The following is a 15,921-nucleotide window of genomic DNA, read 5'->3' as shown; positions in this document are numbered from 1 at the left end:
GTGGCTCACACCTATAATCCCAGCACTTTGGGTGGCCTAGGCAGGCAGATCACCTGAGGTCGGGAGTTCAAGAGCAGCCCAACCAACACAGAGAAACCCCGTCTCTACTAAAAATACAAAAAAGTTAGCCGGGTGTGGTGGTGCATGCCTGTAATCCCAGCTACTCAGGAGGCTGAGGCAGGAGAATCGCTTAAACCTGGGAGGTGGAGGTTGCAGTGAGCTGAGAGCACACCGTTGCACTCCAGCCTGGGCAACAAGAGCAAAATTCCGTCTCAAAAAAAATAAAAATAAAAATAAAGTGTGTTGTTTAATTTCCACAGTTGTGAATTTTACAGATTTCCATCTGTTATTGATTTCTAGTCTCATTCTTAAGGTCAGAGAAGATACTTTATATGATTTCAATATTTTAAAACATATTGAGAACTTTTTTTGTGATCCATCCTGGAGAATGTTTCATGTGCACTTGAGAAGAATGTATATTCTACTGTTGTTGGATGGAAATGTTTTGTATATGTCCATTGGGGCTAGTTGGTTTGTAGAAAGGTTTGAGTTCTCTATTTCCTTACTGATCTTCTGTCTAGTTCTATCCACTACCGAAAGTGGGGTCTCCAAATATTATTGTAGAACTGTCTATTTCTGACTTTGATTCTATCAATTTCTCCTTTATACATTTTGCAGATCCGTTATTAAGTGCATGAATGTTAATATTGTTACATTTTATTGTACTGAACCTTTTATTAATATGTAATGTTCTTCTTTGCCTTTTGTAACAAGTTTTGATTTAAAGTCTATTTTGTTTGATATCAACAAGAGCAATCAGCCTGGCCAACATGGTGAAACTCCATCTCTACTAAAAATACAAGAAAGTTAGCTGGGCATGGTGGCACACACCTGTAATCCCAGCTATTTGGGAGGCTGAGACTGGAGAATCGCTTGAACTCAGGAGGCAGAGGTTGCAGTGAGCCAAGATAGTGCTGTTGCACTCCAGCCTGGGCAACAAGAGTGAGACTCCATCTCACAAAAAAAAAAAGAAAGAAAGAAAAGTTAAAATGTCAATGTTTTCTTCCCAAAATTTAATAGCTTCTTCATTAAGCATTCCCCTAGTTATTGTAAGATTTTTATTAGATTCTGGAGACCCCAAAAAAGTTTACTCTGATCATTTTTGCCAGCTTAACCATAGCTTTGGTGGAGGGCTGAAATTGTGGAGCTCTCTAATCCTCCATTTTCAGTTGCTACCTGTCTGACTAGTTTGAGTCCAAAGGGAAAGACAAACGCAGCACACACATCCTTACTCATGGGCAGTGAAAGCAGATGTGATGGGCCCTGCGGACTGGTGTGGGTGGCATGCACTGGCCTCAGTGACTTTGCATCTTCAGTGCCTCATCTGGGCTTTGGTTTTATGCTAACATTGGATTTTCTCAGTCCATGCTGAAATATGTTGGGTATCACCACCAGAAGAGGCACAGGGCCCTGGGAGAGGCGGCCACATCACTATTCAGCACTGGCAAGCAAATCCCATCTGAAAAGGAAGGAGAGGACAAGGAATCCTGATGGGGAGGTGGTCCTATGGGCACTCTGCTCTACCTGAAAGAGCTGAGGTTGCATTTGTGCTGGTGGGATGCAGCCAGGTCATTTGGATTTGAAAATCCCTTGTTTTTCAGGGCCTAACCTTTACTTCTATCAATCTGAGTTCTCCCCGTCCCTCCTCTGCAGTTGGCCTATTTACAGGGCTCTGCCCAGTTGACCACAAAGGCCCAGCATTGGCCAGGGAAGGCAGGAGGTCTCCTGGGGAGGCGCACTTTGTAGAGTGAGTGCTGGAGGACAGGGAAGCCAAAGGTGCCACAAAGAGGACTGGGCATGCAGGGGCCTCCATGGCACAGCCTGGGAAGGAAGCACAGATCCCTCTCCATGTGAGGCTGGGCCACCCCTGAACCAGCCTTGCCCGTAAGGGCCTAGCTTTGTTTGCTAAGTGTGAGCAGGGCTGTGGCCCCTCCTGGTCTCAAGACAAAACCAGGCAGAAATGTACTTTTTTTTTTTTTTTTTAGAAAACACTTTTCTTCATAAAGTGTGTTTTTTAAAATACACACTCATATTGTGAAGATTTTGGAAAGTACACGAAAATATAAAGAAAAAAATTAACTTGATATTCACATACACCCCTTAAAGGACATCACCAGACACATGGGGAGTATTTACCCACCTCTTTTTCAGAGTGGAGAATGCAACTCTCAGCTTTTACTTATTTATTTATTTATTTATTTATTTTTACATGGAGCCTCGCTCTGTCACCAGGCTAGAGTGCAATGCCACAATCTCGGCTCACTGCAACCTCCGCCTCCCGGGTTCACACCATTCTCCTGCCTCAGCCTCCTGAGTAGCTGGGACTACAGGCACCCGCCACCACTCTCAGCTAATTTTTTGTATTTTTAGTAGAGACAGGGTTTCACCGTGTTAACCAGGATGGTCTCGATCTCCTGACCTCGTGATCCGCCTGTCTCGGCCTCCCAAAGTGCTGGGATTACAGGCGTGAGCCACCGCTCCCGGCCAGTTGTGCCAGGTTTTGCCATTAACAGACAAACAGGATGGGTCTTTCTGAGGCCTGGCATCTACCCCCTGCTCTCACAGGCTCTCCTCCCCAGGCCCGCCTGCCCTCCCCTTATCAACCCTGTCCACATGCTTCTGTCTCTGATTTGTACTTGGCCTTCCCTGGAGTCCCTGTTCCTGGCAGGATGAGGCAGCATGCGAAGAAAGTGGGTAGCACTTACTGTATTTGGGTGAGGGGCAGAGGGTACCAATAGCATCCAGCTCCCAGCAGCCACACCACCCTCTCAGGGTGCAGCAGCACATTAGATAGTAGACTGGCTTTGTAATTCCACCATCTGTGCCTGCGCCATTGTTCCTTCTGTCCTGGACCTTGACAAAGCGACCTCTCCAGCACCTCCTGGGAGTCCCGTGGCTTCTGCTTTATACATTTTGGTGTTAGACTTTCTGTGGATTGCTCCTTTGGTTACCTTCTGTGTGCTATGTGATGGTCTGCCTGGAATCCAACTTGGTCGAAAAACACTGGGTCATTTCCCTCTGGGGACGAGGCCATGGCCTGTCCAGTGCTGTGCTCCCTCTCAGCCCTGACCAGCCGGTCCCTCCACAGCGGTCATCTTCCCAGAGCAGGCGACAAGAGGAAGCATTTGTCCTGTCTTCTCGCCTGACCTGGCTGCTTCAAACATTGGGACCACTGGTGCTCCTTAGGCTGCCCTGGCCGTGCAGAGACAGTGGCCCCTGACTGCCTCTCCCCGGCCATCCTGGACATGTTGCCCCAAAGTGGTCCTTTCCCACATCGCCCAGACCCTGGGCTCTCCTAAGGAAATGGAGGCCAAGCAGGACAGACAGCCCCACTCTGAGCTCCATCCTCCACCTCAACACATGCAGCCCATCCCTCCATCTGCCCCACCCTGTGCTCCCTCTCCTTCAAGTCTGTCCTCTGCATGAACTGCTTGCCTTTGGCCCATAAGCTTTATTGTCTCCTGGGTCCTAAAACAAAACTTTCTAAAAAGTCAAAACAAGAAATCATAAAAGACCAGGCTGGGAGTGGTGACTGACAACTATAATCCCATCGCTTTAGGAAGCGGAGGCAGGAGGATTGCTTGAGGAGTTTGAGACCAGCTTGGGCCACAGAATTAGATTCCCATCTCTAAAAATAAAAATAAATACATCAGTAAAAGAGCAGTTGATTGGATTGTGCAATTTTGATTTATTTGTTTGGAAAACGGAACTTAGAAGTTTTTCGGTTTTTATGAGACAGGATCTCATGACATCACTCAGACTGAAGTGCAGTAGCACGATCACGGCTCACCACAGCCCTGACCTCCTGGGATCAGGTGATCCTCCCACCTCAGCCTCCCAAGTAGCTGGGACTACAGGCATATGCCACCATACCCGGCTAATTTTTGGATTTTTTGTAGAGACGGAGTTTCACCATGTTGCCCAGGCTGGTCTCAAACTCCTGAGCTCAAGCGATCCGCCCATCTTGGCCTCCCAAAGTGCTAGGATTACAGGCATGAACCACCACACCCAGCCCAGAACTTAGAATTCAAAAGGCAAATAAAGTGGCAGCACATCTCACCACACATCACAGAGGATTAGCGACAGAAGAGATAGAGGTAGCGCACCCAGAGACTTCCTGGGGAACATGAGAACTCTTTCGAGGAAGCCTCTAAAATGTCTATTTTCAGGAAAAAAAAATCAATCATAAAGACTTACATAATAGGGTTTTTGTCATCGGGGAACACAGGAATCAATTTAAACGCCCAACCATTGGGATAGGCTCAGTAAAAAAATAGCATGTCCGTAAGATGAGGCCTCTGCAGCTACAATAGTGTCATTCTCAAAGAATCACGATGCCGGAGCTGCCGCAGTGTGGGTCCCGTGAAAAGAGGCAAGGTACAAAAGGGCATGTGATCTATGCCACTACTACCTTTGCACACAACCTGTTAAGAATGAATTTTACGGCCGGGCGCGGTAACAAGCCTGTAATCCCAGCACTTTGGGAGGCTGAGACAGGCGGATCATGAGGTCAGGAGATCGAGACCATCCTGGCTAACACAGTGAAACCCTGTCTCTACTAAAAAATACAAAGAGAAAAAAAATTAGCCGGGCGAGGTGGCAGACGCCTGTAGTCCCAGTTACTCGGGAGGCTGAGGCAGGAGAATGGCGTAAACCCAGGAGGCAGAGCTTGCAGTGAGCCAAGATCACGCCACTGCACTCCAGCCTGGGCGACAGAGCGAGACTCCGTCTCAAAAATAAAACACAAAAAACAAACAAACAAAAAAAACATGAATTTTACTTTTTTTAAATGATTATATTGAGATGGGGGTCTCACTCTGCCCCCCAGGTTGGAGTTCAGTGGTGTGATCATGGTGCAATCATGGCTCACTGCAGCCTCAACCTCCTGGGCTAAAATGATCCTCCCACCTCAGCCTCCCAAGTAGCTGGGACTACAGGTTCATGCCACCACGCCTGGCTAATTTTTGTATTTTTTGTAGAGACACGGTCTCTCCACGTTGAGCAGGCCGGTCTGGAACTCCTGGGCACAAGTGATTGAACTGTACATTTTTAAATGGTTAAAATAAAACTACTATTACGTGACACATGAAATCCAAAATGTAGTGTTCATCTATAAAGGTTTATTGCCATACATCCTCCCTCATTCACCTCTGGGTTGCCTGTGGCTGCCTTCTCAAGGCAACGGCAGGCTTTAGCGGTTGCAACGGGGACCATACAGCTGGCAAAGGTGGAAGTATTTACCTCTGGACCTCCACAGAGAATGCTTGCCAACTCCTGATCTATATACACACAGTGGAGAAGGTCTCCAAGGCAACACGCGGCTCCTCAATAGAGACTAACCGTGGGATGATGGAACTATCTGTGGTTTTTCATCTTTTTTTCTGTATTTCCATTCTTTCTCTATAATAAGCATGTACTGCTTTTATAACAACAAAAGTGGAAGTTTTCAATGAAATTGCATACTCACAAAAACCTTCTCTGCACTCCCACCACTCCTGCCAGCAGCTGCACCCCCAGGGGATCGGGGGCTTCTCCCCAAAACAGTGGCCAGTAAAAGGAGCACTCCTCCAGGACCAAGGAGGGCAGGCTCCGGGGGCAGGAAGAGCGCATAAAGCAATGTCTAGGACCGGGGTGTGTGACCAGCTCTGACCTGCATCCCTGTTCAGGCCACAGCAAGCTCCACAGGGCAGGGACCATGCATGGGTGCTGGGCCACGTGAGGCTCTGCCCATTGCAGCACTGACCCCCTGAGGAGCCCCCACCTGGTGGGGCTTATTCCCCATCACAAAGATAGTGGTCAGGAGGCCTGGGCCCTCTTCTCTCCACCAAAAAACAGAGGGGCCAACTTGGTGACCTGAGAGTCCAGCTGCTTGGAGACCCTCTGCTGGGCAAGGGGTGGGCACGGTTGAGGAAAGGGCAGTGGGACGTCCCCATGGCTGGGGGCAGTGGGCAAGCGGTCCGAGAAGTGAGCCTGGGAGAACTGACACAAAAATCAGGGCTGGAGATGAGGCCTTGGGGAACCACTCCCAGGCTCCTCTGAGCAGGCACAGACTCCCCACAGAGGCAGAGAGGCCACCACCCTGGCCTGCCTAAGAAGTGAGGCTCGGAGAGGCCAGGTCAGACCAGTCAGCTCATCGGGGACAGATGGGCACCGTGGCCAGGCCCTACCACAGAGGGAGAGCCTGCGACCACCCTCCCCTTGGTCTGGAGGGGCTCCCCTAGAGCCTCAGTGCTTTCTCTGTGTTCCCAGGTGTCTTCCTGCCCCCGTCCCCAGCAGTGGCAAATGAACCAGTCCTGGAAGAAGTGGGGATCATGGCCTTGACACCCCTGGCCGAGATGCTAACCAGCTTGCAGCCCAGCACCATGCCGGGCTCACTCATGAGCCCCCTGACAGGCACCCTCAGCACGCTGCTGTCCGGCCCAGCACCCCTGTCACAGAGCAGCCCCCTCACCGGCTTCCTGACCAGCCCCGTGGCGGGGCCCCCAACAGGCACACTGGCCAGTTCCCTGGGCCTGCCCTCCACTGGCCCCCTGATTCCCAGCAGCCCCCTGGCAGGCCCTGTGGCCGTGTCCCAGAGCAGCCCCCTGATAGCCCCCGTGACGGGCACGGTGGCCGTCTCTCTGAGCAGCCCCCTCCTCAGCTCCACTGCCACCCCACTAGGGGTCTCTCAGAACCTGCTGGCCAACCCCATGGGCAACCAGGTCCTGCCAGAGGCCCCAAGGCTGCGGCTGGCTGAGCCCCTCCGCAGAGGCCCCTCTGGGCCCCACTCCCCAGCTTGCATGGTACCTGCTGCCACCACCAAAGGTAACGGGTGTGCTGGGTGGTGGGTGGCAGAGTGGGCGGGGCAGAGCCCTCCCACCTCACTCTAATACCCCTCCTTTCATTTCTGTCCCCTCCACATCACTAGTCCCACTCTCCACTGAGCCCCCCCGGTCGACCCAGGACCCAGAGCCTCTCAGCACGGTGTTTGCAGGCACACCCCTCCAGACCTCCACCCCCGTCAGAGCCATGGGCACACCTGCTCCCGAGACGGCCTTCTCCTTCAACACTTCAGACACACAGACTCAGCCCAGTGCCACCCAGGAACAAGTGGTCCCTGCATCTGTCCCCAGCTCCCCCACTACCTCCCCCATAGTCACTGTCCTTGCCTCTGCCCCCGCCCTCACCCCCCAGGTTGCCACCAGCTACACCCCCTCAAGCACCACCCACATCGCCCAGGGTGCCCCCCATCCCCCTTCCCGAATGCACAATTCCCCAACCCGGAACCTGCCTGCCCCCCACTCTCCTCCACACAACCCCCACTCCCCACCTCGTACATCATCCTCCCCGGCTTCAGTCAATGACTCTCGGGGTCCACGCGCCACGGAACCATCGAGGAAGAGCATGATGGAGGTGGAACGGAAGCTGGCCCACCGCAAGACGAGCAAGTTCCCCGAGAGCGCCCGAGGTCAGTGACACTGCGGGCTCCATGCGGGTCGGGCCCCCAGGCCCTCTCCCTGCCGCCTGCCTGGGCTGCTGACCCCAGTCCCTCTCACCCTCTCACCTGGGCTGATGAGACCCTGTGTCCCCAGAGTCGAAGCAGCTGGCCTGGGAGAGGCTGGTGGGTGAGATCGCCTTCCAGCTGGACCGAAGGATCCTGTCCAGCATCTTCCCAGAGCGCGTGCGGCTCTACGGCTTCACTGTCTCCAACATCCCAGAGAAGATCATCCAGGTGTGTGGCCAGGGGCCTGCAGGGACAGGGGGCAGGCTGGCCCATGAGGGGCTGTGGGGACCCTGCATTCTGGCCAGGCCAAACGTGCCATGACCTGAGGAGTCCCTGGGATAGAGGAAGCTGACTGCTCAGTGCCAGCGGCCGGCGGGTGTTGGGGCGTCTGGCAGTGGGAGCCCAAGGTCTCCTCGGAGGAAGGCGAGGTGGGGGGTTTCAGCAAGGTCGGGCGGCTCTTGCCCTTTGCCACCAGGATGGCCTCCTCTGTGGACACACGTGGAGAATGATGCTTTGCCAACACACCCGAGTGTGCGTCTGTGCCACGCGTGTGGCAGGCTGTAGAAGGCACGGGGAAGCTGGATTGGGGGTGTGCGCCTGCCGGGCAGGGAGGGCAGCTGCATCGCTACTTACCACTCGGGCTTCTCTTGAGAAAACAGCCCAGCTGCACTCCCGGCCGCTTTTTCTCTCCAGCTGTGATTATCTGTGGATTGCAGGCCTCTGTGTAGCCTGAGCAGGAGCTACTGTGAGCCCCGTGGGTCCAGGTTTGAGCTTTGCCTCTGGTTAAAGCATCCTTTGGTTAGTTTTGTGTGTGGAGGTTTTTGTTTGTTCGTGTTTTTTGTTTTCAGATGGACTCTCGCTCTGTCACCTGCCCAGGGTGAGCTGAGATTGCGCCATTACACTCTAGCCTGGGCAACAAACCAAGACTCCACCTGAAAAAAAAAAAGAGTACACAATAGTGTATGTACCCAGCTCACTGCAACCTCTGCCTCTCAGTTCAAACGATTCCGCTGCCCCAGCCTCTTCTTTCAAGACAGCCCAGGCTGAAGAACAGTGGCGTGATCCTAGCTCACTGCAAGCATGAACTCCTAAGGGTTCAAGCCTCCCAAGTAGCTGGTGACCACAGGTTTACACTACCACACCCAGCTAACATACATATATATATATTTTGCTGTTTTGTTGTTGTTGTTGTTTGAGATGGTGCTTCGCTCTTGTCACCCAGGCTGCAGCGTAATGGTGCGATCTTGGATCACTACAACCTCTGCCTCCCAGGTTCAAGCAATTCTCCTGCCTCAGCCTCCCAAGTAGTTGGGATTACAGGCATGCACCACCACACCCGGCTAACTTTTTTGTAGTTTTAGTAGAGACAGGTTTTCTCCATGTTGGCCAGGCTGGTTTCAAACTCCCGACCTCAGGTGATCCGCCCGCCTCAGCCTCCCAAAGTGCGGGGATTACAGGCATGAGCCACCGCGCCCGGCCCCAAAAGGGAAGCTTTTAAAGACAGAGACGTCCATGTAAGCTGCCTTGAAACCAAGTTTAGAACTCACAGAAGCTCACTGCAGTGGCCTTGTTCATTGGTGAAGGCCACTGTTAAGCGAGTGGCCTTGAGCAAGCAGTGTCTTGGAATCCTGCACTCTTGAGGAAGTTTTTGTGATAAATCCTGTTACAGGCCTGCGTGCGAGAGGACTTCTTCACAGCCTTTCCCTACTGCAACTTTTTTTTTTTTTTGAGACGGAGTCTCGCTCTGTCGCCCAGGCTGGAGTGCAGTGGCCGGATCTCAGCTCACCGCAAGCTCCACCTCCCGGGTTCACGCCATTCTCCTGCCTCAGCCTCTCAAGTAACTGGGACTACAGGCGCCCGCCACCACGCCCGGCTAGTTTTTTTGTACTTTTTAGTAGAGACGGGGTTTCACCGTGTTAGCCGGGATGGTCTCGATCTCCTGACCTCGTGATCCGCCCGTCTCAGCCTCCCAAAGTGCTGGGATTACAGGCTTGAGCCACCGCGCCCGGCCACAACTTTTTTTTAAGATGGGGTCTCACTCTGTCGCCCAGGCTGGAGTGCAGTGGCATAACCATGGTTCACTCAAGTGGCCCTCCCATCTCAGCCGCCCTGCTAACTGGGACTACAGGCGTGCACCAACACACCTGGCTAATTTGTTTATTTTTTTAAATTTTTATTTATTTATTTATTTTTGCGATAGAGTCTTGATCCTGTCACCCAGGCTGGAGTGCAGTGGTACAATCTCAGCTCTCTGCAGCCTCCACCTCCTGGGTTCAAGCCATTCTCCTGCCTCAGCCTCTCAAGTAGCTGGGATTACAGGCACCCGCCACCATACCTGGCTAATTTTTGTGTATTTTTTTGGTAGAGATGGGGTTTTGCCGTGTTGGCCAGGCTGGTCTCAAACTCCCTGCCTCAAGTGATCCGCCTGCCTCTGCCTCCCAAAGTGCTGGGATTACAGGCATGAGCCCAGCCTTAAATTTTTTTTTTTTTTTTTTTTTTTTTTTTGAGACAGAGTCTTGCTCTGTCACCCAGGCTAGAGTGCAGAGGCCCAACCTTGGCTCACTGCAACCTCCGTCTCCCAAGTTCAAGCAATTTTCTTGCCTCAGCCTCCCAAACTGAGGCTTGAGCTGTGGCCAGGTGTGAGCCACCATGCCTGGCCTTGAAGGAATATTTTTAAGACAGGGTGATATTTATAAGACACAACTGACACACCTCAGCCAGGTGTGGTGGCTCACGCCTGTCATCCCAGCACTGTAGGAAGCCGAGGCGGGCAGATCACCTGAAGTCAGGAGTTTGAGACCAGCCTGGCCAACGTGATGCAACCCCGTCTCTACTAAAAATACTAAAACATTAGCCGGGCGTGGTGGCATGCGCCTGTAATCCCAGCTACTTAGGAGGCTGAGGCAGAAGAATCCCTTGAACCCGGGAGGCGGAGGTTGCAGCGAGCCGAGATCGAACCACTGCACTCCACCCTGGGCGACAGAGCAAGACTCCGTCTCAAAACAACAACAAGACACAACTCGCTGCACTGTGAGATGTGAGGGCACTGCCATTCCCCGGGGTGGGGGCCCCCGCGTGACCTGGTGCTCAGTGCTCACCGGGGCCGCTGCCTGTAACCCTCAGAACACTCCTGCAGGTGGCACCATGATTTCCTTCACATCCCAGCAGCAAAACTGAGGCTCAGGCCCAGGGTGGTACAGAAGCAGCCGTTAAACATGGCTGTCCGCGGGCCCTTACTCCTGTGCTGAACCTCGATGGTGTCTTCCTGCTCCCACAACTGTGCATATTGCTCATTTGCCTAGAAGGCTCAGGGGCCAAGAACCTCCCGCTGGGGAGAGACGGGCGCATCCCAGGCACGTCCCAGGCAACAGGGGTGCTACAGGGGTGCTGAGCGCAGGCTCTGGGAGCACTTAGCAGAGGTTGGCGTCACATTAGCTGGGCCCAGTCCTAAGTCCAGCCCCAAGCCTGGTACCCTGCACACACGACCACCAGCCTGGGAGCCTTCCCCAAGGGGTGGTGCCTGAACAGCTTGTCTGGGCAAGAGTGTTCCCAGCAGGTTGGGGACCACCACGTCAGGCATCTGGGACACAGTAGGACGTAGCTGGAAGAGAGGTGCAGGGACAGACTGGGGGAGACTGGAGGGTGGCCCTCCCCCAAGTGTTGGAGCAGTGGAAACTATACGAGGAGCTCAGGCAGGGGCTAGCCCACCCAACTCCACTTCAGACCCATGGCTCTGTGGGCCCGTGCAGAGAGCGGGCAGGGCCAAGCCTGGAGGCGGGGGCAGCTGCACCTGAGACAGGCTGCAACATTGGCAGGGCCCAGTGCAAAATGAAAATAATTCAAAACTTAGAATTTCAGGATGGTGCCAACAGAGCATTGAGCTGGGCACTGGGCTTTCCACAACTGCCCAGGTCACACATCCAGGGGGCAGTGGCAGGCGGGGTGGGAGGGGCTGCCTTCATGATTACAGGCCTTAGGGTGGGACCCAGTCACTGCCTGGCTGGTGGGAGGACACAGGGCATGAGGAAGTGAGTGGAAACTGACCCAGATGTGCTGGTTTCCAGGCCCAGGAGGAGGCAGGTGAAGGAGACAGGCCCCTCAGTGCTGGGGCCAACACTTGGCTGGGGTTGTCAGTTCAGTGCTGGGGGAAGAAAGGGAGTTCCCTAGGGGGTGTGCAGGCTAGAGGGTGTTGAGGATGGAGGCCAGGGTAAGGAAGGGGGGGCCTTCAGACGCTGAGAGGGAGCAGAGCAGGGAGCCAGGAGGAGGCCTGGGAAAGACCCCAGACCCCTGGGTCAGGGGACCCTGTGTGCCTCCAGATGCCTAGCCATAGCCCCTGTCCTCAGTCCCTGGAGGCCTCAGCCCAACTGCAATCCCTGGTGGTGGGTGGAGCAGACGACAGGGTTGGGGCATCCTCTTTCACCCTGTGGATGAGGCCCCACTGGGGAGCTTTGGGAGCCACCTGCCCCGCCCGGATCAGGCCTTGAAGACCTCTCTGTCCGGCTCTGCCCACTGGGCTTCCCTGTCCTAAACCCTTGAGGTCCCTCGCAGAACCTCCCCACCGCACACCCCTCGGATCCTGGCCGTCTCGCAGCCTCACGTGCCCCTCGGTCTTCCCCTTACCTGCCTGTGTGTGGAGGTGTGGCAAAGGAGGGTCCCTGATGGCCGCTCTCCCCGCAGGCCTCCCTGAACCCCAGTGACCACAAGCTGGACGAGGAGCTGTGCCAGATGCTCACACAGCGTTACGTGAGCATCATGAACAGGCTGCAGAGTCTGGGCTACAACGGGCGGGTGCACCCTGCGCTGACCGAACAGCTGGTGAACGCCTATGGCATCCTGCGAGAGCGCCCGGAGCTGGCGGCGTCCGAGGGCGGCACCTACACTGTGGACTTCCTGCAGCGCGTGCTAGTGGAGACCGTGCACCCTAGCATGCTCACCGATGCGCTGCTGCTGCTCTCCTGCCTCAACCAGCTGGCGCACGACGACGGCAAGCCCATGTTCATCTGGTGACGCTGGAGCTGGGAGGTCCAGGCTCACTCAACCCCACAGTCTTCTGCACAGCCATTAAAGCTTCCCACAGACGCTGGTCGCTGGGCCTGTGCCAGCACTCCTGGGTGGTGCTGCCTCCTCTGAGGTGGCTCACCAGGCCCCTGCACCGTGCCCCTTCAGCCCTGCCTGCCCTGGAGGTCAATGCCCATCCTGGACCCTCTGCGAGAGCCTGAGAGGCCAAGGCTCAGCAGTGGTCTGCGAGGGGTTGGTCTGAAGGCCCCCAGGCTCCCCTCCCATGGCACTGAGAGCAGTGGGAGCTCCTGGGACCTGGATGGGGAAGGGTAGGAACCAGGAAGGGGTGGAGCGGGGAGGGAAGGGCTGTGGCTCTGTGCCTGCCGCAGTGGTGAGGGGCACGGAGCTGGCAGAGGTGGGAGGAGACAAGGATGTGGGTGTGGGATCCCTGCCTCCATACTAGGCCGGGGCTGGGTGAGGGGTGGAGGGGGGCAGTCTTCCAGGCCTTGAGGACAAGAGGACATTCAAGGGAGAAGAGCCAGGAGAAAGCATCCTCACCCCAACCTGGGCATGGGGCAGCCCAGCGAAGTGGCGGCCCCTTCCCAAGACACCCAAGGCCATCCCACAGGTCCTGGAGACTTTGAGAGGGATTCAGAGCTGGCAAGGGCAGACGCCACCTGCTGCAGGAGCTGAGGAGCACAAGCAGGATTTGGGGGCAGGCCAGGGGCCTCCCACAGTGCACTAAGGGCAGATGGGGTGCTGGGAAGGGCTTGTGGAGAGTGCAGGAAGCTGAGGGAGCCGGCCAGGATGGGAAGTCCCTGGGGAGGAAGACATGGGAGGGGAGAAGCGCAGTGTAGGAAAGCGCAGAGGGGCCCACACCACAGGGTGAGACAGGAGCAAGTCTGCAGGCAGGAAGGCAAGGAGGCTGGCTGCAATGGGAGGGAGATCAAAACACCAACTGAGGAGGGTCCTGGGGCACCAGTGCTTGCCAGACAGAGAGGATAGCACGAGGCAACAGTGGACCCACAAGGTCTGAGTTCCAATGGGAATCTTTCAGCAACCAGTAAGGAGTCCAGGGAAGGAGCGGGTATGCCAGGCCCTCCGAGGATGCCTGGGCTGCTGAGCTTCCTGCCTCTGCCCTCCCCACTCCCAGGCCTCCAGGGAATCCAACCAGACACCCAGCCTCTTCGTCCCTGGGAAGGGCAGGGAAGAGCTCTGCCAGAAGCCTCTCCACCTCCCTGCCAACTCCCAGGGCTATTTAAGAGACGCTTGCACCCAGATGACCGGGAGAGTGTGTGCTGGTTCACAGGCCCAATTAGAAAGGTGGGAGGCGAGCAGAGCCTGGGAGCTACCGGCCCTCCTGTCCTGGGAGCTCCTGAGGGTATGCCAGAGCGCTCCACGAATGGGGAGAATGGCGAAACGCTTCCGTCTGGCTCGCGTGCAGCAGCAGAGCTAAGCGCAGGGCAGAACCAACAGTCCCTCTCCTTAGATTGGAAGCTCCATGGGGTAGGGCCACAGGGCCATCACCACTGCGGGCTGGCCTTTTGGGGGACTTTGTGGGGCGCTAGGCGGGAGTCCATCCCTCCTCAGGTGTCAGGTCTTTGAACTCAGGCGCCCGACACCACCGGGCCGCAGAGACACGCGTAGCGGGTGGGGTGGATTCTGCCGTCTGGGCAGCCGGAGTGCGCGACTTATTCCATGCTGACCTGCGTGGGGGCGGGTACAGGGGAGCCGGGGGCAGAGCACACTGTTTGCTCCTCACCAGCCCTGCGCAGCCCGCACTCAAGAACGGTCATCCTCCACTTGCCGCAGGCTGCATCCCGATCCCGCTTGCGTTGGGCGGACCTCACAGGTTCCCTGTGTGACCTTCGCGGGTGTATAGGGCGGGGCAAGGAGGATCCAGGGTGGGGATTTGAGATCAGGTCCCTTTCGGGTTTTCTTTCTGAAGCGCCCCTCTGCCTACGCCCGCGCCTCCGCCAGGCTTGCTGGGTCAGCACCTCACCGGCTTTGCGCACACGCTGTGCCACGCGGCCTTCACCCCTGTGACTCCCCCGCAGCTCGCGCTGATGCACCGACAAGTCAGCTTGTCCTCTGGAAGCCAATGAGTCTCCCGGGCGCCCCGCGGCCGAAGAGTTAGGTGTACCATGCAATCCCCGCCCAACTGGCCCCGGGCGACTGACGCCCTGCGGCCCTCACCCTTCCCGCACCCGGCTTTGCACGCACTCCACGGCTTGGCCCACGAGCTGCTCTCCCCGGCCTACTGGGCCCTGGACCAGCTGCTGGGCTGCTGTGCACCAACGGCGAGCCCGATCAGCCTGGGATGGCTGAGAAGGGCGGCGAGCGGCCTCGTGGCGCTGCTGCTGCTGGTGGTGGTCGGCCTGCCCTTGGCGCTGACCCGCCTGCCACTCTGGCTGGCGCTGCAGGTTTGGCGCCGCCCCTTCTGCTACCGCCCCCCTCCGCTGTGCTGGGCGCCGCCCGCGCTCTGGCGCCCGCCTGCCAAAACCGGGCGCTGCTTCATCTTCCTCATGGCCAATCCGTGCCTGCTCCTGGACAGGCTGTCGCGCTTCAGCAACCTGCCGCACAGCCAGCGACGGGCTGAGGCCATAGGCGCCGCGCTCTATAGGGCTACGGACTGCAGCCAGCTGTGGCCCAGGGCGCCGCGTGGGACGCTGGTGGCCTCGCTGCCTGTGGGTCTGGACGTTGTGTGTCTGCAGGAGGTATTCGATTTGCGCGCAGCTCGTCACTTGGTGAATCGCCTGACGCCCAACCTGGGCCCGGTGCTGTACGACGTGGGCACACTTGGCCTACAGACCGGGCCGCACCTCAAGCTACTGGACAGCGGGCTGCTGCTGGCCTCGCGCTACCCGCTGCTGTGCGCCACCTTCCATTGCTTCCCCTACGCGCGTGGCGAGGACACGCTGGCCTCCAAGGGACTACTGTCCACACAGGTACTGGCCTACCCCGCCCAGAGCACAGAGGGGGCGGGGTTCGGCCAAGAAGGCGAGGGAAGCTGGGGCCGTCCGTGGTGTTGCAGGCGCAGCTGGGCAGCCTGGACGGGCGCCACATCGTGGGATTCCTGCACTACACGCACTTGCAAGCACTGGCTGGTGAGCCCTGCGGGTGGGTCCTCAGAACAGGTCCCGCCTCTCCGTGGCGGCTACTGATCCCTACATTCACCTGCACCCCGCCCCCACCTCCCGCCCTATGTTCACTGCCCCAGGCATGGGAATTCCTGAGAGGTGCCTGTCGGGCTCACAGATCAGGAACTGGGGAGCCGGGAGCTGACTGTCCAAGATGCGGGTCCGAATCTGGAGCCGAGCCCACCCCACCCCCCTTCCCCGCACAGAGGACGGGCCCTTGGGCAGCAAACAGCTGACGCT

At 56.5% G+C, this 15,921-nt stretch overlaps 3 protein-coding genes across 3 annotated transcripts in view; all 3 read left to right on the top strand.

Annotated features, from left to right (window-relative positions):
* Window positions 1-12,626, top strand: part of SPATC1 (spermatogenesis and centriole associated 1) — a 39,000-nt gene extending 26,374 nt beyond the window's left edge. The window contains exons 2-5 of the mRNA XM_050800896.1: window positions 6,310-6,864; window positions 6,968-7,507; window positions 7,632-7,771; window positions 12,221-12,626. Of these exons, the coding sequence (XP_050656853.1) occupies window positions 6,310-6,864; window positions 6,968-7,507; window positions 7,632-7,771; window positions 12,221-12,550 (1,565 nt within the window). The 3' untranslated portion in view covers window positions 12,551-12,626. The remainder of the gene's footprint in view (window positions 1-6,309; window positions 6,865-6,967; window positions 7,508-7,631; window positions 7,772-12,220) is intronic.
* GPAA1 (glycosylphosphatidylinositol anchor attachment 1) overlaps window positions 1-15,921 on the top strand; it is a 288,404-nt gene that overhangs the window by 236,095 nt on the left and 36,388 nt on the right. The gene's annotated exons all lie outside the window — the stretch shown is intronic.
* On the top strand, window positions 14,686-15,917 carry LOC126961611 (sphingomyelin phosphodiesterase 5-like). The gene is made up of 2 exons (XM_050802144.1): window positions 14,686-15,489; window positions 15,576-15,917. The coding sequence occupies exons 1-2, from the start codon at window positions 14,686-14,688 to the stop codon at window positions 15,915-15,917; spliced, it is 1,146 nt and encodes a 381-aa protein (XP_050658101.1).

The sequence above is a fragment of the Macaca thibetana genome, chromosome 8 (genome assembly GCF_024542745.1).
Source record: "Macaca thibetana thibetana isolate TM-01 chromosome 8, ASM2454274v1, whole genome shotgun sequence".
Lineage (NCBI taxonomy): Eukaryota > Metazoa > Chordata > Mammalia > Primates > Cercopithecidae > Macaca > Macaca thibetana.
This window is presented reverse-complemented; position numbering and strand designations above follow the sequence as displayed.